The sequence below is a fragment of the Bolinopsis microptera genome, chromosome 5 (assembly GCF_026151205.1).
Source record: "Bolinopsis microptera isolate Bmic1 chromosome 5, MBARI_Bmic_1.0, whole genome shotgun sequence".
In the NCBI taxonomy this organism is placed as follows: domain Eukaryota; kingdom Metazoa; phylum Ctenophora; class Tentaculata; order Lobata; family Bolinopsidae; genus Bolinopsis; species Bolinopsis microptera.
Genome location: NC_087076.1, coordinates 2409865 through 2429420, shown reverse-complemented (window position 1 = coordinate 2429420; position 19556 = coordinate 2409865). Strand labels below are relative to the sequence as shown.

At 36.6% G+C, this 19556-nt stretch overlaps 3 protein-coding genes across 5 annotated transcripts in view; 2 read left to right on the top strand and 1 right to left on the bottom strand.

The window, feature by feature from the left end:
• The first annotated feature begins 706 nt into the window (after positions 1 to 706).
• On the top strand, positions 707 to 4025 carry LOC134814835 (caldesmon-like). The gene is made up of 4 exons (XM_063823126.1): positions 707 to 1217; positions 1342 to 1496; positions 2384 to 2437; positions 3321 to 4025. The coding sequence occupies exons 1-4, from the start codon at positions 707 to 709 to the stop codon at positions 4023 to 4025; spliced, it is 1425 nt and encodes a 474-aa protein (XP_063679196.1).
• A 406-nt stretch (positions 4026 to 4431) lies between these two features.
• LOC134814644 (adenylate cyclase type 5-like) overlaps positions 4432 to 19556 on the bottom strand; it is a 42215-nt gene continuing 27090 nt past the window's right edge. For all 3 annotated transcript variants that reach the window (XM_063822801.1, XM_063822803.1, XM_063822802.1), the window contains exons 9-21: positions 19281 to 19434; positions 10411 to 10601; positions 9525 to 9675; positions 9174 to 9349; positions 8718 to 9039; positions 8431 to 8520; positions 8083 to 8276; positions 7882 to 7976; positions 7094 to 7254; positions 6475 to 6652; positions 6165 to 6353; positions 5766 to 5890; positions 4432 to 5627 (exon numbers count right to left, since the gene is read on the bottom strand). In XM_063822801.1, coding sequence (XP_063678871.1) covers positions 5496 to 5627; positions 5766 to 5890; positions 6165 to 6353; positions 6475 to 6652; positions 7094 to 7254; positions 7882 to 7976; positions 8083 to 8276; positions 8431 to 8520; positions 8718 to 9039; positions 9174 to 9349; positions 9525 to 9675; positions 10411 to 10601; positions 19281 to 19434 — 2158 coding nt within the window. In that variant the 3' untranslated portion in view covers positions 4432 to 5495. The remainder of the gene's footprint in view (positions 5628 to 5765; positions 5891 to 6164; positions 6354 to 6474; positions 6653 to 7093; positions 7255 to 7881; positions 7977 to 8082; positions 8277 to 8430; positions 8521 to 8717; positions 9040 to 9173; positions 9350 to 9524; positions 9676 to 10410; positions 10602 to 19280; positions 19435 to 19556) is intronic.
• Positions 14067 to 16976, top strand: LOC134814645 (uncharacterized). The gene is made up of 3 exons (XM_063822804.1): positions 14067 to 14126; positions 15242 to 15513; positions 15651 to 16976. Exons 1-3 carry the CDS (start codon positions 14109 to 14111, stop codon positions 16630 to 16632), a joined length of 1272 nt encoding a protein of 423 aa, XP_063678874.1. The 5' UTR covers positions 14067 to 14108; the 3' UTR covers positions 16633 to 16976.

Sequence of the window (19556 nt, the reverse complement as noted above, 5' to 3'; positions counted from 1 at the left end):
TCGTTGCGACATATAGCGTTAGATAGCGCTAGATACCGCTAGATGTCGCAAAAAAAAGGGCGGAAATTTTATGAAAATAGCGCTATCTGTCGCCTGGCGTCAGTGCTGCGTGCTTAGCGTCATCTAGCGTCATCTAGCGTTATCTAGCGTCATATAGCGTCATATAGCGTCATATAGCGCTAGATAGCGCTAGATAGCGCTAGATAGCGCTAGATAGCGACATTCGAAAGGTGCCGTGCACTTAGCGACAATGTCGCTAATTGGCGTCATCTAGCGTCATCTAGCGTCATCTATCATCATCTGGCGATATTTCACGCTAGATGACGCTAGATGACGCTAGATGACGTCATATGTCGAATTTCAACTATCAGTAAAGGTCCTAAAAATGTTGCAGGACACTAATATTCATAAGTTGTCTTATTATTCGGTGCTTGCAGCACCGATGCTTACATGTCACCAACTTTAAGATGATGAACTTTGAATGTGAATATGATGTTACAAACTATGCGGACATACGATTAAACAGGATTTGCTCATTTAAAGCTGTAGAGTCAGTGGCATGCTGTAAACTTAAGGCAATATGTCAGCAAATCAATGTTCTTTGCTAAAATGAAATTTATGTGTGCTATAGTTATTTGCCTTTTTGCACATTCTGCTTAAATCTGTGAGTTTTCATTGGTTTAAAGACGATATTATTACCTGAACTATGTCCGAAAGTTGGTTTGCACAAAAAGACGACCCAAAAGAGGCTGTTAAAGAGGTTGACAGAGTAGAAGTAAATGAGCCATTACCAGATGAAGATCTAAAACCTAAACGTAGTGGATTCAATTTGTTTAGAGCAAAAGCAAAATCACCCGACCCAGCAAAAAAAGGAGGATTTAGTCTCTTCAGGAAAAAATCCCCACCACCCATACCAGATGAAGAAGAATACGCAGAAAACGATCCAGAAACTTCTAAAAAGGGAGGGTTCAGTTTATTCGGGCGGAAATCTGACGAGGAAGACTTTGAGGAAAATGTAGACGAATGTGAAGAAGTGCTCGAAGATGGGGTAGAAGAGGAATGTGAAGAAGAAGAAGAAAGTGGGTCAAACTTTGAGGACTCGATGAGAAATGTTTTGCGAAAGGTGGGAGTGGAAGTGGAAGATGAAGATGATTGGAAGCAAATGGTTATAAAAACAAGGCTCACTCTCAAAGAATTTAAAGATTCTCTGATTGGAAGTAGGTATCAATATCTGAATTATCCTGTTAAAATTATCTGACCAATAATAAATGGTGATACTTGATAGGTTTAAGGTGCAACCTGCAATCTTCTACAAAAATATTTCATGCAATTTCTTTGCAGATGAGGGAACGAAGGAGGAAAGAACCAAGAGGCTGATAGTGGTGGTTAACGATGATAACGTCGTGGAATTACAGTTCAGATTGGACTTTTCTCACTACACACCACCAAACCTAGATATTGAAGATGAGGATGAAATCGAGATCAAGCCAGACTTGGTATAACCCATTCTTTAATACGTATCTTATCGGACTTTATTTGAACGGACATTAATTGGTAGCTGGAGGCCCCAACGTTCATTTTAATGTCCGTTAAATTAAAGTCCGATAAGGCTAAGCTACGCTCAATCACAACTATAATTTACTGCAAGCTGTAACTAATTAGCAACAATAGACTGCATTAACTTGTTGACTGTATGAGTTTAATGAGTAGCAGCTGCCCAAGGATTACAATGACAACCTGTAATGACACGGCTACAATAACAACAACTAAACAACTTAAAAATAAAATGCAGACGTAACAAACGTTAAGCTCACCAAATTACTTGCAAGCCGCTAATCGTTTTTCGTACTAATGCTTTCAGTCATTAAAAATACTAAAGTTCTACTCATTCCATATTATTTAAATTTTTAAAGTAATTACTCATAGTCATACATTAAAAAGTTGATTTATGGTAATATCAGAGAAAATAATCTTCTTATTTAAATGTAATCACTTTATGTTTAAATCGCATCTTCTAACCATGAAACTTTTTAAATGTAAGAAATTTCTTCGACATGAAATTTTCCTTTTTCATGATTAGGTCCCCGAACCATCAATTCACGAAGACCCCCAACTTATAAACGAAGACTACCAAATAGATAATGAAGACTTCCATTCACAGACCCTGCTAGAGACGCCTGTAAATCTAGAAAAACCAGCAGTCAAAAAGAAAAGACTTAAAAGAATTATTAAGGTTTGACAAAGCGATAACGAAGAATCTTAATTGATTTTCGATAAATTTTCCCGATGAGTTTTGTAGTAAAGTTTCTGAGTTTTAAATCAGTAAAGTAATGATGCTTACATGCTTGAAAAAAAACTTGATATTTAAATACTTCGTCTTCAGGCCATTACAAAAGCACAGAAGTTAAACAAGAAACGCTTGAAACGTCTTGAAGAGGTAAGAGAGTGGGACTCCCTTTATAAAATTATGATCCAATTCTACAATTTCTGGCAGTTCTATTGCATGTAAGATTGCCACATACACAATTTTAGCGATTCGTACAACATTATAAAGGAAGTATTTGATATCGCCACATGTATGATGCTAAATACTCAATAGGGATCGTTCACACATTACGTAAACCAATTTTAATTTTGGTCATTTTAGAATTTAGATCTACTTTCCCTCCGCGTAAGACACTTTAAATAGCTTCTTCTTATCCCGCGAAAACTTACTGGGCCGCGCTCAGCCTGTCATTCCGCCTAATCTCTATTATGTTTATGAACATAATAGCCTGGGGTCCCCAGGTAAGCGAAAACACATCCAATTTGACACGTATGAAATAGTTCTATAACTTGTTTTATTTTGCACTAAGTTGATGGGTTTCGACCAAAATTGGACGGGGAATCGTCCAAAATCACTTTTGACCCTTTTGAGGCACCTCAACAAAAGCTACTCACGCTAATGCTATTGTACTTTTAGTTTTTACGGAGAATACGGTTTTTTTAGCTTGTCATTATCTTTCAAAAGTATCCCAACTCCCAAGTGATTTATTATCATCAATCTTTGGCAATCTATTAAGAATCAATGTATGCACTTATATAAATTTTATATAAGTGCATACATTGATTCTTAATAGATTGCCAAAGATTGATTCATGAAGTTACTACAATGCGCGCAATTTGGGGAGTGTCATGTGCTTTCGCGGGAGATATAAACTGCACCTTCGTTATATTATATAAACAATCCTTATATATATATATCCTATATATATATATATATTATAGTTAATAGTTATAACATAAATAATAAATATAGGATCAGCACAATATATTTTCAGAAACAATTGATAAAAGCACAAGAAGAAAAGGCGAGGGAGGCAGAAGAGGCTAAGGCTGAAGAAGAAGCTAAAGCAGAAGAAGAGGCAAAAGCAAAAGAAGAAGCCGCGAAAGCTGAAGAGACAGGAGAGGATGCGAGTGACGTGTTTGAGGACAAAGATTCAGAAGAAGACACTTTGAATGCCACTCAAGAAGAAGATGGGGAGGTAGAGGACGGAGAGGAGGAAGAAGACACAAGGAGCCTTCTCGGTAAAATCGAGGACCAGACTGGAATCAGAATAATCATAAAAACTGATGGTCTAGAAAAAAGATTGAACAAAGAAATATTTGTGCCCCTCCAAGAATACAAAGAAATTTTCTTTGGACCAGATCTTACCGAAGAAGAAAAGGCAGAACTCGAAAAGATGGCTAGCGACGAAAAAGAATTTTACATTCATCTAAAACTCCTGTTCAGAAAGAAAACATGGGAAGAAAAAGAAGCAGAACGAATAGCCGCAGAGGAAGAAGCAAAACGAAAAGCGATGGAAGAAGCAGGAAATACAGAGGAGGCAGATGAAGATATAGTACTGGAAGAGGCGGACGAAAAGAAGAGGGATAAGAGGAAGGAGTTAGAAGAGAAACAAGACCAGGAGGGACAATCTGGGACTGAGGGCGACAGTGAAGCTACTAGTATAATAATAGACTATGACAATGTTCAAATCTCCTAGCTGCTCAGATGTGAGTACTGAGATCCTTAAAAGTAGATGATGAACTACCCGCTCCGTAGTTACGTTTTCTGAACATTGTCAGTTGAAAGTAAAACAGCAGCTGAAACCAGGGATAGCAGATATTAACCTTGTTATATATTGTTCAGTATTCACACTCACAGCAATACCCTTTTCTATTTGAAAGAATTCAGATTGTAAACCGTTTATTCTGCTTAAAGTTAACAGAGTATACTTTTTTAAATTGATCAATTATATTTTTTGTCGGTTTTACATTTGTCATGGATTTGAATTGAATTTACAAAACGTTTCATATTATGTAAAAATGAGTTCTCAATATAAGAGACTACTCTGTCGATTTCTAATTAAACAAATTCGTTAGCACAATAGGACAAGTGAAAAGTCTTGGTTTCATCTGTTTAAACAAAAAATGAATATTGTTTCGTACTTACAATGATCATATCTTTACTGTTGTACAAATACACACATTATTTCAAATAAAAAATAAATATGTGACGTTCTTAGGTAAGTTGCTGCACTATTAAAACCAAACAAAGCCACCATATACAATAGAGGTGCACATTAGTACATTGTACATTTCACTGCAAATTTTCGCAATTTTCATAATCGCTTATTCTGTCCCTCTTCCATAACTTTTTTCATATACTTTTTCGCATGAATTTGTAGAAAATATGAATGGTTGTATTTGGGGTTCTGATCGAGAACAGACAAAAATTTAAGAATTCTAATTGGAAGATTGCGGCTCGGTAAAATCATATCAGTTGCCTATAATATTTAATACAAAATTTAGGGGAAATCTTAGATTGCAACAATTTTTGAATACGACTAAACGAGTCATTAGCCTTCTTCTGACATTTCAAATTCTGGAGGAATTTCAGTCAAATTTGCAATACTTCTGACTACTTATTCGATTCATGGCTCCAATAAAAAACCTCATGTTTGATGTTTTCCTCGCAATCTGTTTTGTGAATCGCATAATTTGTTTAAAAAATACTTTTACTCTGGTGGTGGCTCTTAAACCAAAATTTAAATTACAAATATTGAAAGCATTGAATTAATCGTAATAATATTTTTTAAATGAATTAAAAATTGTTTGAATTGAAATAATTGAATGAAATCATGCTTTACTGCCCTACTATTGGTCAATAATAAAACCCTCAACTGATACAAGAACTTGAAGTTTAAACAAGAATATCATGGGGAATTTAAGTCAAAACAATATTTCATCATAAAAATCATCAAAGTTATTAGAAAGGTAATTTAAGGGTCAAAATTAGCTTAAATCGTTATTGAAAGTAGAAATCCCTCCTAATGTGAATCGAGCTGAAATCTGAATGATTGATATTGTATTTTACAATAAATGAAATCAAATTAACCGCAAATGTAACTCAGTCATAACTTATTTAAATATACAAATAACGAAAATACACTAAAATATCTGAAAAAAATAGATCAAGTAGATACAATTTTTCTGTCAATTAAAAATCGGGCCTTCATTGTCCCTTTCCCCTTAACTTCTACAAAATGAGGTTCCTCGAATCTGAACCCGTATGGCTCAAGTAACAAGCAACTCTCCTCTGTAATCTGCAAAAATAGCGATTAGTAATAAGAAAAAAGACTGATAATTATGATTCTGAGAACACATTTAAACAGCTGTTTTAGCCTCTCTGCATTCCAAATTCCTAAATTCCTAAACCGTGACTTTTAAAAACTAATTCTTACCTGAACTTTGCCGACTTTGCCCGTGCTCTCCATACGAGAAGAAACATTAACAGTATTTCCCCAAATATCGTACTGCGGCTTCGTGGCCCCGATCACCCCAGCCACCAGTGACCCATGATTAATACCTAGTAGCAGCAAGAGAAAATAAACCAACTTGTAATCAATAGATGAATGTGATATCAGTAAATCATAATTCACCCACCAACAAATTTTCAAAGATTGTTGAATTTACAAATTTAATTCAGAAAGTTAAAACATTTGTCAATAAGCAAGATATGGCACCGTTTGAGCCGACAGAGCCGATGGGATAAGCATAAGGATCAGATCTTTTAAATTTTGGCCACGGAAAAACACTCAAGCAATCTTTAAATAATCGTTAATTATGACTTATCAACATACCTATTCTTAATTGGAAATTATTAAAGGAGTGCTTGTTGATTCTCTTGATGCAGTCCTGCATTGCGAAGGCAAACTCGCATGTGTGACACAAATACACGTCGAGATCCGTATCAGTTCCGTCATAGACTGCTTTAGGAGTGAGACCAGCGGCTACCATGTAGGTAGCTCCGATAGTTTTAATCTTCTCAACTGTAAGATTAATTAGATAGTTTCATATTTATTGGAAGCAATGTCAACCATACGGCAATGAAAAATATCTTGCAGAAATGATTAGTACGGGTATCATAAAATTTAGAGAAAAAATACTTACTGCAATTAAATCTGGGTTTCTCTAAGAGGTCATCAAAATCTGCTATTATTTCATTTAAGACCCTCATGCACTCTAGACCATTGTTATTTACGTCATTTTCAGCGTAAAACTCGGCGAAAAAGTTAGGAATAGAGGCGAACATTACACCAACACTTGAGTAGTCGTCATAGTAATAACCCTGAAATGTGAAGTGTCATTCATGGCGTAAATTAATATTAAAAGGACCTTATCTTCATGTATGGGAGCCAAAACTTGGATGCTATTTGCGATAGGATGGTCACGTGAAGAGATTGCTGGTTCCTGATTAGACTACACTTTCTATCCCACCGGTGAATTATTGTTTTCTATGCAGAATTATTGATTAATGAAACTTCTTATGTGATCGATGGGTTTTTGACAAACGATAAACAGGTCTTCATTCCCTATCACAAAAAGGACATACGCGCAGGAATATATTTTGAAATGCGCGCCTCTTTGCGCGAGCATGATAATAACTGTTGCATTGCGCCTTCCAAAAACGACATTACTGAAATTACACAACCAAGAGGTCGGTTCACGTTCCGATTACGATCTGTTTACTTTTAAATTACTATTTGTTCACACCAAGTCGACCACTTACAATTTTATGACTACCCATAAAGTGTTCAGCAACGTGTCCAGGTAGCAAATTTCTTAAAAGAATTCCATTGTTCGTTTTGAAGTCCTCCATTTGATCTTTTTTCTGAGCTGCATGGCTTCTTTGTAGAAAGTCAGTTCGATCTGTTCTTTCAACTTCGTGACCTAGAAGTAAATCAAAGGTTCAAATCAAACATGACGTTATCTCACTTTTACAATTAAGCAAAGTTACATCCTCATTCAGAGGTGTAATATGAAATTGTTGGTCGGGAGCTGATTGATCTTGCGCGATAAGAGGCTAACAAGTTATAGTTCCAGCATCCTGTAATCTCTGAAATGAACTGCTATGCAGTGCCTAATTAATGAATAGTTTATAAAATCGTCAGGGTGGTAAGCTTGATATCTCACTTTATTTCTAGTGATGTGTATAAGCACTCATAGTGGGGTTATTGCTAACTCTCGAAAACTATTTACTCAGTGAGCCTTGGTCAGTTTTAATTAAGTTTAAGTTATAGAGCGTAGTAATATCTATTTATTAGTCACACAAACGCAAGAGAGCCTCCCCGGGGTCTCAGAAAAGACCCCAGGGACGTTTTAATACCTCCACATCATGTCTCACTTCTGAATTTATTTATTAGTCGCCAGATTAGTGGCCAGCATTTATGCATCTTATGATATAATGCTACGGGAACATCACTATTAAATATGTACGCATCAAATACAAGAAGTTTTATATTAATGAAAGTATAAATTCCTAGAACCCAACTAACGACACCAGTATAAGTAACTCACCTAAGATAATAAATGCAATCCCAAGCATTATAAGATACACTGTTCCATACTCCTTCAACAGTAGCATGTACTTTATATCCTCGTTAAACTTTTCACTGAAAATAAAATGACATAAAGTATCATTCTGCTAACAACCATTTAAAATTTCAAAGAATTTTTTATTAAACTAAGGAAATTGAAAGGTGCTTGATTTTGACTTACTCAGTGACCATGTAGGATACATTTTCCGACATAATTGTTTTGTCGTAAGAGTCGAAGATTTCTACTCTTGGATAATGCATAGTAAGATTATAGGAAAGAACAGCCACCACCATCAGCACCGCCTTTATAATGTAGTCCAGCTTTAAGAATACTGCGCTGCACAGCATTGCCAACATTCCACTGATGTAGAAATACTGAAAATATTCTGTTTATTTTTTACTTCAATAATAGATAGGAGAGAAACGATGACAACTGCGAACCTGATTTAAGAATTTCATAGATATTTCTCAAGATAAATGAAATTACAGGAATTTAAAGACAGACTAATGAAAATGATCAAACAATTACCATGGGATAGATACAATATTGTGAGGGGTCTCTACAAGGATCTGCCTCTTTACTGTTCGAGGCTGTTTTGTCACACGGTTTACATCCAGCCTGAGAATTATTGAATTCAGTTTCTGCTATGTTTAAATAGTTTTGGTATTTTAGACATCGACATTTTAGCACATTTCAGTAAAACAGGTGTTCAGATTTGTCATTAACTGATGCGAAACAGTCCTTTACTTTTTACAAGTACATAAGAAAATTGAAACATGTCAAAAATCATAACAAAATGATTAGAAAAAACTAACGATTTGAATAAAAGCGACGAAATAGACGAGGAGAGTTGTTGAGACTGCTAGTGCGATCCTTATTCGGTGGTTCTCAGTTATAATGCTACTAAACTGCTTCAAACATTCGCAGAACTTTGGTGTTGCCATAGCGACTATAACTGTGACAGACAGTACGACTAGAGTTACAATGAAGACGACAGCAGTGTATAGGTTGATCGGGAGAATGGCTAGCTGGATAAAGCCAATAAATAGGAAGACGAGAAATGCACAAGCTAGGTAGTATTTGAACATGTTGTCGGGAAGTCGCTGGAAATCTGTCTCCATTTCTTCTTTTTTGAATCTGGCAAAGATGGTCCCGGGTTGAAATGGCACAATATTTTGAGTTACTTTCTAACTTTCCCTGAAGTTAAATTCACATTTATTTAAATCGCAAAAAACCCTAAATATTTCGCAACACTCTAATAATGCCGCTACCTAAGAGTAAGTCGGTGGATATGTTCTGATTTCTCCCACTTCCTCTTCCTTCTACCGTCCTCTACTTGTTTTCTCATGTGTTCGTTTACTTCTTGGTCCAGGTTCTGCTGGTGGTTGATTACCTGGTTCCGACCCTTCCGTCCTGCTATACTGGCGTGCATAGGAAACAGTCCAACCTGGAGAACAGACCAATCATAACAAGGTAAGCAAGCACCAATCAGAAGACTGATCCTCTAACCATAGCTATAGTTAAATCCCTTGACTCGTATAATATGAGATTCTAGTTTATCACCAATTTGACTTCAAGAAAAAACAAGTCAAGCAACTCGTATCCAAGAAACTATGTTGTACCTGCAACATGACCATGCCTGTCTGACCAGCAGTATTCTTATCATTGGTTTTAGTTGTGCTCTGGTTAGCTGCAAAGGGGGTCACACTCTCCCACTTCCCAACGTATTGGTGTACTGTCATCTCATCCTCAGGGTCGGTTGAGCCGCTGTTCCTGGTATTTTAGTTATTATTATGTAATTCTTATCAATTGATTAATTGTTACTTAAAATAAGTTCATTAATTATTATTCAATGATGTCACTTTAGTTCGTCATAAAAACTAAAGGTGACTCTTAGAGTTTACTTCATCTGCCCAATAATATAAATATATAATATGCAATATGTACATAATATATTAAAGCGACAATTTTAATACTTTCAACACTACTATATAACAAATAATTTGAGGATGTTACTGAAGATAGTAATGAAAATGTTTTAACACCTCAGTACTGTGTATTACTACAGCTCAACCTGCTCAGTCTGACTAATTGGGAATTTAAACTCTTGATTAAAGCGACAATATGGCAAGTTTATTTTACATATAACCCTAACAATAACTGCTACAAATTTGGTCGGTCCAAAGTTTTTCAGGTATTCTGCTATTCTTTTTCAAGGAATTTTAACTTGAGACAAGTATGGCAAACATAGGACCCATAAGGTATAATCATAAACCGGTTTGAGAATTGTTTAATAATAACAAGAGTTATGCAGAACTCAAACATGATTAACGCAAATTATTCTCATGAAGTAAGTTTATAAACTAACGGCTTAAATTATCAGATCAACGGATTTTAAAATTGGAGCGGTTCATAATCATTAGTTATCTTACCTATCAAAGACAACCTTTCCGGTTTGATAGCGTGACAACAATTAAAAAATAATGATGGCTTGAAATAACTTCTAACCCATTAGTGAGAACTTCTTTACTGGTGAACATGGTCTTATTCCCTTTAACAAGAGCCCCGTTGGTGTGACCCTTGTTGTTCTGTTCATGTTGTTCGGAATTGTTCAAGTTCCCGTTCACTTCCTCAACCTCTTCCTCTACTTCCTCTTTCTCTTCCTCTTCAACTATCTGCTTCCGGTATTTTTGTAGAGCCTGAAGGTTTAGGTTAATTTAGGAAATACAGTAATAAGTGATGCGATAACAGAATATTTTTACTGCCTAGCAGCTAATATGCACCAAATAAATATTAATAATAGCACCGCTAGATTAATATTTCATTTATGGCATATTTAATTAATCATGAGTTGTCTTTATTTTGCCGAACTGCTCATTGATCAACTTGGTTCCCTCATTTAAATTTGGAGTCAGAGTCTGCATTTTTTGGCTTGTGAGCTTTCTTGCTTGAAGGCTCAGCTTTCCATGGAAAATATCGATTAAATGAAAACCCACTGTTAGATATCTATAGAGATGAACCTTCCATTTAACAAGGTCACATTATTGACGTCACTAGTCTTCTGATATTCGTGCATTATTGCATAACTATCTGACTGAACTTTCTTTCCTTAGTACGACAAAATGTGGTTACTAATCATGTGGTTACTAATCATGTGGTTACTAATCATGTGGTTACTAAACATATGTACTACTACTACTACTATGTCGGAACTAAGTCCGATCTACGCCAGATAACCCCGGCCCCTCCATATATCCCTGTCCCGCATCAGGGTTCGCAGTTCCTCTTTAGAGTTTGTCCCAACTTCCTTCAGTAACATACACAAGTAGCTTAGTCTTGGTCGGTCTTGCTGTGCTCTACCATGCATAGGTTCCCATAAGACTAAATCACTGACAAGTAGCTCAGGATGTTTGATGCAGTGTCCAGCCATTTTTAATCTCCTGCTTCTTAACTTGTTTGACAGCCTTGGTAGGCTACCATACAAAGTAATATTGCTGACCTTGTCCTTCCATGAGATACCCAGCACCATACGCAGCATCTTTGTGTATGTCCCGTCTAAACTTTTCTCTTGAGCCTTTGTCAGTGTCCAGGTTTCTGATCTTGGAGTTGAGAAAAAAATCTGTAGTAGATTTTGAAAGGCGAATATATCAGAGACTGTGGGATACTGAAGGGAAAGGAAGCAGTTCTAACGAGCTCTTCTCAAACACAAGGATATATCTTGTGAACTTGGCTAGTATATATGAAACATTTGATATGGAGTTGTAGAGGGAGTTATGTGCCTCGCCGGGCTAAAGTAGTGGATGACCTTGCTGTACGGCAAGTTAAACAAGGATCTGAAACTACTAGTTTCCGTACAGACTCAACTCTGCACCCGTGTCAATATGTTCATTATATGCAAGCCTCTTGATTTATATGAGAGTATATGATTTGCTTATACCAATTAGATAGTCTCCTATTTTAATTTGAGAGTCCTTCTAGCGTGTCTTCAGTTGAGGACTGATTTCGCTCACTCCGCAATCATTTCCGGTTGATTATCTTAAACTTATACCTTTAATCGGAATAACGCCCATCTCAACAGCTTTATAGTTGTTTTCCTCTTAGAGACTACAATAATTATTTATTTCGTGATTTTGACACCACTTGGGGGTCGAAATTGAGTGCATTCAAATATCTGCTTGTACACATGATCGATACTAATACACTTGACAGTTATATTAAATTTACAAGTTTCAGTGCTGTATCGATCTGCCAAGATATATTAATATTTAGAGATGAGACTTGTTGAGAACGTGAAGCAAAAAGTAAAGAAATAATTAAATAGCAGCAAATACTTAATTTTTACAATAATTTTACACAAACTGCCCCACCCAGGCCTAATATGGAATAATTTGGGTGTGCTTTGATTAAGAGGTTTAAGATGCAATTAATGTACTTGTAGACCAATAGTGCATTGTATTAGGATTAGGCTTTACAGTTAGAGTAGTGGAAAGGTAAAAGTTGTCCTGTTTTGGGTTTTACAGTAACTCTGAGTTTGCCATTTAAAGTGTCGACATGGTATCTACAGCACAACAACGTTAATACCAATAATCCTGATTTAGCTGAATTCTGCTAAAATGAGTAACCTTTCCCACCAACTGATACTTAAATTATGCCCATATTAGGAATAACAGGCTGTGCTATGCACAATTTGGGATGTGTGATTACCTGATCTTATAATCTATGATTAAAATTGATTTTTATTTATTGATCTAGAAAAAAAGTCTATCACTAGCTGTGTCCCCGTTCTTCGGTGAACGAGCAGTTCGGTTCAGCACTAATTGCATGCTTAATTTTGCTATCTTATCACCACTTTAACTGTGTTTAGCGATAAGTTTATGTGTGTATCATGTACGTGGTTACAATTTACATATGTACGTTGTACGGTACGGGGATATACAACCTTACTTGATAGTTGATAAGACAGATCATATTTGACTTTAATTGACCTTATGATTTGTAACCTAACGCGGTTTCAAAATATACCACAATTAAAAAAGTTGATATAAATAAACAATAAACATATCTAAGAGATTACAAGGACTCGTTACTTTATATTGGTAGTTATGTTTAGTCAGTTTCAAAAACTATAATTTTCATTTACCTCGATTCCTATAGGTTTTTAGAGCTAATAGTTTTAATTTAATAGCGTTATTCGTAGGATTTATGGACTCCATTTTGTTTCCAATCCTATCGCCAGACTTTTTATTTCTTGGAATTTTAGAACTTAGAAATATATTAATACAATCTTATCATTAATCCAGACAGTACCTTTAATTGGGTTAAGAATGTAATTAAGAAGAATGTCGAAATACATAAAACCTTTAATATCACGTGATTTGAGTCATGGCAACCTTCGCTCCATCGTAAAAATGTCATCCTATAACCATATAACCATAATTCTATTAGATTTAGAAGAATGTCGAAACATATTTAAAGAAGTGTAACGAAACTCTGGGTAAGATGACGGAGTATAATCTTACCCTGGAGTCCAGGACTCTGCATTATGAAAACTTACTGCTCCTTAAACTTAGTATGTACAGATTGTACCCTACCCTGACGAGAAGGTAGGCACAAGGCTGGATGTTACATTTACAATTATACTCTAAAACCGTGTTATATCTATACTACATCTGCAATAATCATGTATTGTAACTCAGCGGGTTTCATAGTTTATCATGATAGTCGTAGTCGTGGGTTTGTTGCCAGCTTTTTAAAAGGAGACACATTTCTGAGAAACTTTCTGAGACGGTAAACATGCACTCTTTTCCGGCATCAGATTGCATTATGGACTTATAGGTTTACCGACATTTATTTGGAACTGCGTGTCCATCTTCCAATACCTCGTGCAATTACCACGATTAAGTTAAATTGGGGGATCTTTAGTAGACAAATGACGGGATTGCCCCCCCCCCCCCCCCCCCCCCGCAATTACCTCTTAGTGTTGAAAATCAGGACAGTGTACTCAGCTCTTTTACCATTTTCAGTTTCATTTTCGTCCGAAATACAATGCTGACTAATCGATAGCTTTAGGCAAAATAGATTGTTTGTTCTTTATTATTTACCTTTAGAATCTTACATTATAGAGAATAAAATTAATTTAAAATAAACCAACAAAACATTCGATAAGTTTGGAAACGCAGATTTGAAGATTGGGTGGAGTCTTGACGATGATTTCATTGTATCTGGTAAATATACGGATGTTTACTTCTAGATGTTAGGTATACTCTCAAGAAATGCAATATTGTTTTGGATAAATTTACATGATATCACACTCCTTCCGGATTAGGATGTAGGCTGCGGAGAATTGAATTTTAGCAAATGTGGTTCCTCACATCCACCATACTCCTTACGTGCAAATAGTCTCATTTATCATATTATCGATATTGCACTTTTCAGGAGGCGACCGGGACATGATTTTAGGCCTGACCGGGACCAGGACCGGGACCGGGACCGGGATACAAAATGTGACTTGACCGGGACCGGGACCGGGACTGAGATTATCAATTTACCGTGACCGGGACTGGGACCGGGACCAATAATTTCTGGGATTTCTATCTTACTGGGAACGGGACCGGGACCAACAATCCAATTTTACCGGGATGACCGGGATGACCGGGATTTGACCGGGATGACCGGGATTTGACCGGGATGACCGGGATGACCGGGACCAAAACTGGTATTCTCATATTGAAAGCTGCAACTTTCATTTACATTATAATTGAACAATTTGAATAAGTAATAACTAGAATATTAAATTAGAAAAACTAGAAAATACCCGTCAATATGGGGCATGGGCCTAATGTACTACACCAATAATGTTCATGTACTGATTACTCAAGTTCACCCTCATTCCTCATTCCTCAATCAATAATCCCTCAAATTATTCAACAGTTTCATTCTCCAATTCCAATTTACAATTGGGCGTAGCCCGAGTTGAAAACTTGATGTTAGTTTGCACTTATGAGTTATGTAACGATATTAATTTTAAACATTGTTTTATTTGGCTCAGAGGTTGTTTAAAGATGAAATTCACAATGAATGAAAGTAAAAACTTAAAATCACAGTGAATGAAATTATGTAAAAGATCCCGGTCAAAATCCCGGCAAATTTGAGTGATTGACCGGGACTGGGACCGGGACCAAGAATCCTGAATTAACCGGGACCGGGATCATAAATCAGCATTTGACCGGGACCGCGACCGGGATGAAAAATGTGACTTGACCCGGTTGACCGGGACCAGGACCGGGACCGGGATAGCTCAAAATTGCCAATCCCGGTCACCTCCTGGCACTTTTCCCAGGTGGTACTGCTAGTTCCAGTGTATGGGGGGAGACACGCGCGCTCCTCAGTGGAAGAGATTCATTTCCAGCGTTGCCACCATGCTGTACGGGACACACCCCATATGTGTAATGAATACGCTAACATCACCCCACTTAACAGACAAAAGAGAGCTTTAGACAAGACAGAGTTCCCTGATTTAGCGGCTGAATGTATGACTGTTACTTGGACTGAGGCTGGGAAGACAAACAACTGGGGGAGTTGCATGGAGATGGATACAGATAAAGAATTCAGGTAGTTTGGATAAAATTCTCTTTCTCTGTAACAACTGCACGTTAATTGTGGAAAAAATTTCCTGTATTTCAAAATTTTTGGATCATTTGATCATCTGTTATCAATTACTTAATCATCACTGAATACTGATTCTGCAGGTACATTCACTCGAATTCTGTCCCTGATTTCTACTACAACCCCTACTGTCCTTTGGGACTAGGAAACGGGTACTGCACCCCAGAGGAAATAGAATTGGAGCGATGCTATTTCCCAGAGGACATCTTCAAGTGTGGAGGTGATAACGGGCCAGGCTCTACAGATTATGGTGATGTGTGGGTCCCTAGTGAAGCTTGGTACAAAATACCTCTGAAAGGCAACCCTACCCGCTCTGATAGACCAAGAGACATGTATGATGCTGAAACTGTTGGAGCAGCTAAGTCAGATGGAGCTGTACTGGGCGTGGCTACTAATGGCATCGGTATCAGAGGATCTGCCACTTTTGGGGGCATCAGTATCGACGAAGCAAAGTTCCAGTTAATCTGTGGTGGGCACGTTACTCCACCGCTTAGTCAGTTGGACATGAGCAACATGCCAGATGGGGCACCACCTGGTTCCACTCCAATCTATCACTTCCACAAGGCACCGGACTGTCTGAATGCCTTCACAGAGGATCACAAAGGGATCTCCAGGGGTGCAACCCCCCACAAACACGGCCGTTTAACCGGCTGGGCACTGGACGGGTTTGGTATTTACACATTCCAGGATGTTGGAGGCAAGGCACCTGTTGTGGACGAGTGTGGTGGTCACTTTGGTCCGGTTAGTGATGACTCAGACGAGGTGGTTTATCACTACCACACCCGACCCTACGTCCCCTACACTCTAGCCTGTCAAGGACCTGCACTAGGGAAGTGTGACGAGACACAGACGAATACCACCAACTTCTGCAACTATGGTTGTGGAGCTGAGGTGTGTGTCCAGCCAGGCACTAAGGAGGAGGCACTCAGGAAATACCTCAAAACATGGGATGAGGACTGGTTGGACAAGTACACTGTGAATGACTATTCTGGAGCATCACAATTATATCACAACTATATCACTAATATTGTTATAGCTGGACATCTTTTAGGATTGATTTATTGAACTGCCTCAATTATTTCTTAAATAAGTTCTTATTGAAGCTTTCAAAGGTATTGGAAGAGTGACATAATGTATAGCATGAGCAGTGTGTTTTTGCTAATTAGATCGAAAGTTCATAACGTTATCTTTTACCATATAAGGTCAGGCTTAAATATTTGCTTGAATATACCCTTTTTGGGTTATGTTTTTATTTTCGATGCATATTATAGACAATAGATTTTATTTATTACACTGTAATTTTAATAACTCTTTCGCAAACAATATTATTTTAGCACGAAAGGTATCTCAATAATGATTCGATTTTTTATTATATACTCTTATTAGTAATTATTGGTTAATTTTGTCTTTAACTCTTTCTCACTTTCTGTCTAGAAAGATCCTGGAATGCAAATCACCATAAAGAAAAATAACTGCTTTAAAATGATTACTTCCCCCATCAACTGCTTTTTAATATAAGTATGCTAACGGCGCGGAAGTGAACTCTTTTGATGAAACGAGCTCTACTTCCTGCTTTACTTCCTGTGCTCCAAAGAATTCTCCAAATTCAGAAACCTCAAACGATGAACTTTATAATGAATACAAAACAGTGAGCGAATCCATATTTTGTTATTCCCTCTTTTTATGACATATTTGCACGCTGTGTGATTATAATACAGTTAGGGACTGGTGATTGGTTCAACATCATAGTAATTGGCAGCTGTTTTGATAGTACTTTCTAAGGGGACATTGTCAAATACTTTCTCAGTGATTCTTTAGTCAATCCAAATTGCAAATAAATAAATAATGTATATTTTAAAACTTTAAATTTGAACAAAGCTCGTCTTTTTAAAACGATTAACAGGGAGCCGAGAAGGTAACAGGAAACGATGTAACCGAGTCAATATACATCGTAGTCCGATAGTTTCACTGCGTCATGATATTATATGATAATATGTTTTGTTGTATTCTGAATTCTTGAAAGATCATGTTTCGGACTCTATGCTGTCATCTGATAACAGATCAAAACATTGCTATAAAGTATGCCCGGCATACTATGCCGGGATGTCTCAACCAAATTGTTAATTGCAGAATTAACTAAACTGGATTCTGGCGGGGAGGTGAACTATATTTATTTTGACAAGTGACAGAGTTTCTGGAATTTGATTTATCAATAATTGTCGATTCTGGAAGCTGATCGCTTTATCTCCCCACCAAGATTAAAATCTAATTTCAGTTTAAAACTTAGCATTTTTACGTGAACATTTCCTTGTCCTAGTTTAGGAAACAATTAACACATTTTTTGTGTCACTTTCTCGACAAACAATATGGTTCACAGCCAAGATATCTCCTTTGAAGCTGTCAAATGAATATCCAATATGGCAAGAAAGATTGATCGATAAATCACGTCATTAAAACCATCAGACATTATATGAATTGATAGTGAACATTTAATCAAATCTAATTCATAGATTCAAAAAATTCTAAGGCTCGGATAATTATTAGAAATTGTTGGAATAAAATAACAATCATCCTACCCGGTCTGATAGTCTGTTAGACTAAGAGGCATGTAAGATGCTGAAGCTGTAGAGTATCGGTATCGGATATATTTAACAACTTGGCTGTGATGGTGTTTGACAGTTACATAGTTTTTGCAAGGAGCTTAACTTTGATTTCATTGATTGGCGATTAATTGACTCAAAATACTTGCAGTGAGTTTTACTCACGGTAGACTGTATGATAATTTAAGCTTTAGATCATAGGAGAAATGTTACCCATCGTAGTTATATCAAAATGAAACACAGAGTAATACTAATTGTTAGAGATATCGCCTTGCTGCAGTGATTTAATACATTGTTAAGAGATACATTATGTTTTATACAACGAATTTGGACATATCCTTGAATAATGAATACAATGCTCTGGCCAATAAATGTATACATTAATATACCGGAACCAACTTCTTTACAACTTGAATTCAGCCCAATATATCCAGCCAGAGTAAGCAAACGTAAATGTAGTTTATTTCAAAACATTAGACAAGCTTAACCAATCAGGGGCACATTAAATATATCTATACATTTTGATGTTAATGTTAAAATGTTTACAGCTGACAGTTGTTTATACTTTATAAGCTACATAATATATAGCTGTTTATTGGAGGTAGAACGATTGGAGCAGAAATTCTGTAGAATGCACCGCTAATAAAGAGCCTACACTCAAGCCAATTAGCCAATTTAGAATAAAGCCTACAATTTTAATACGATACTGTGTTAGAAACACCTTAATGGTCCAGTAACTATGCGATAACCACCATATAATTCTCACCACTATAAATTTAAATGTAAATTCTATAAACTCATATTATCTAAAAAATTAAGTCACTAAAAGTAAATATTGCTCCACCTTTTAGCAGCACATACTGCTCTACCTCCAGACAACGGGAATAACGTCTACATGGACCTTCACATGACCAAGTATCACCACTCAAGTATTTTAAGTATTTAGTATTTAGTTTAGATTTTATTGACTGACCCATGTTGATTAAGTTGTGTGATATTCATATCATTTTAGAATAAAAAACCAAAGTATTTTATTTACTGAGCGTGTTTTGGTAACCTTGACAATAAATTACTAATAAAAATATGTTTAAAATGCAGCTAATGATAACTTACGGCGGCCTGCTCAGCACAAGATTCAGGGTTAAGGACCAGGTATGTAGTGACCTGTTTTTCTTTCAGGTACTTGTCTCTGTCCTCGCCGTGCCCCGGCTCACACTGGATATCAGAGGGCAGACATGCTCGAGTAGACGCCGAGATGTGTACTCGACTAAGGGAGGAGGAGATTTAATTAACTTTCTAATCACCGTCATTGGATACTGGATAGTGATTAGGGATTGACAAACGAGTTTCTTTCATGTTCTTAATTTCTACACATTACAATGGTGAAAA

Coding starts and splice junctions, on each gene's coding strand:
- LOC134814835 (XM_063823126.1), top strand. CDS start 707: ATGTCCGAAAGTTGGTTTGCACAAAAAGACGACCCAAAAGAGGCTGTT. Junction 1,218..1,341: donor TAAAGATTCTCTGATTGGAA/GTAGGTATCAAT, acceptor ATTTCTTTGCAG/ATGAGGGAACGAAGGAGGAA. Junction 1,497..2,383: donor TCGAGATCAAGCCAGACTTG/GTATAACCCATT, acceptor CTTCGTCTTCAG/GCCATTACAAAAGCACAGAA.
- LOC134814645 (XM_063822804.1), top strand. Junction 15,514..15,650: donor GATACAGATAAAGAATTCAG/GTAGTTTGGATA, acceptor CTGATTCTGCAG/GTACATTCACTCGAATTCTG.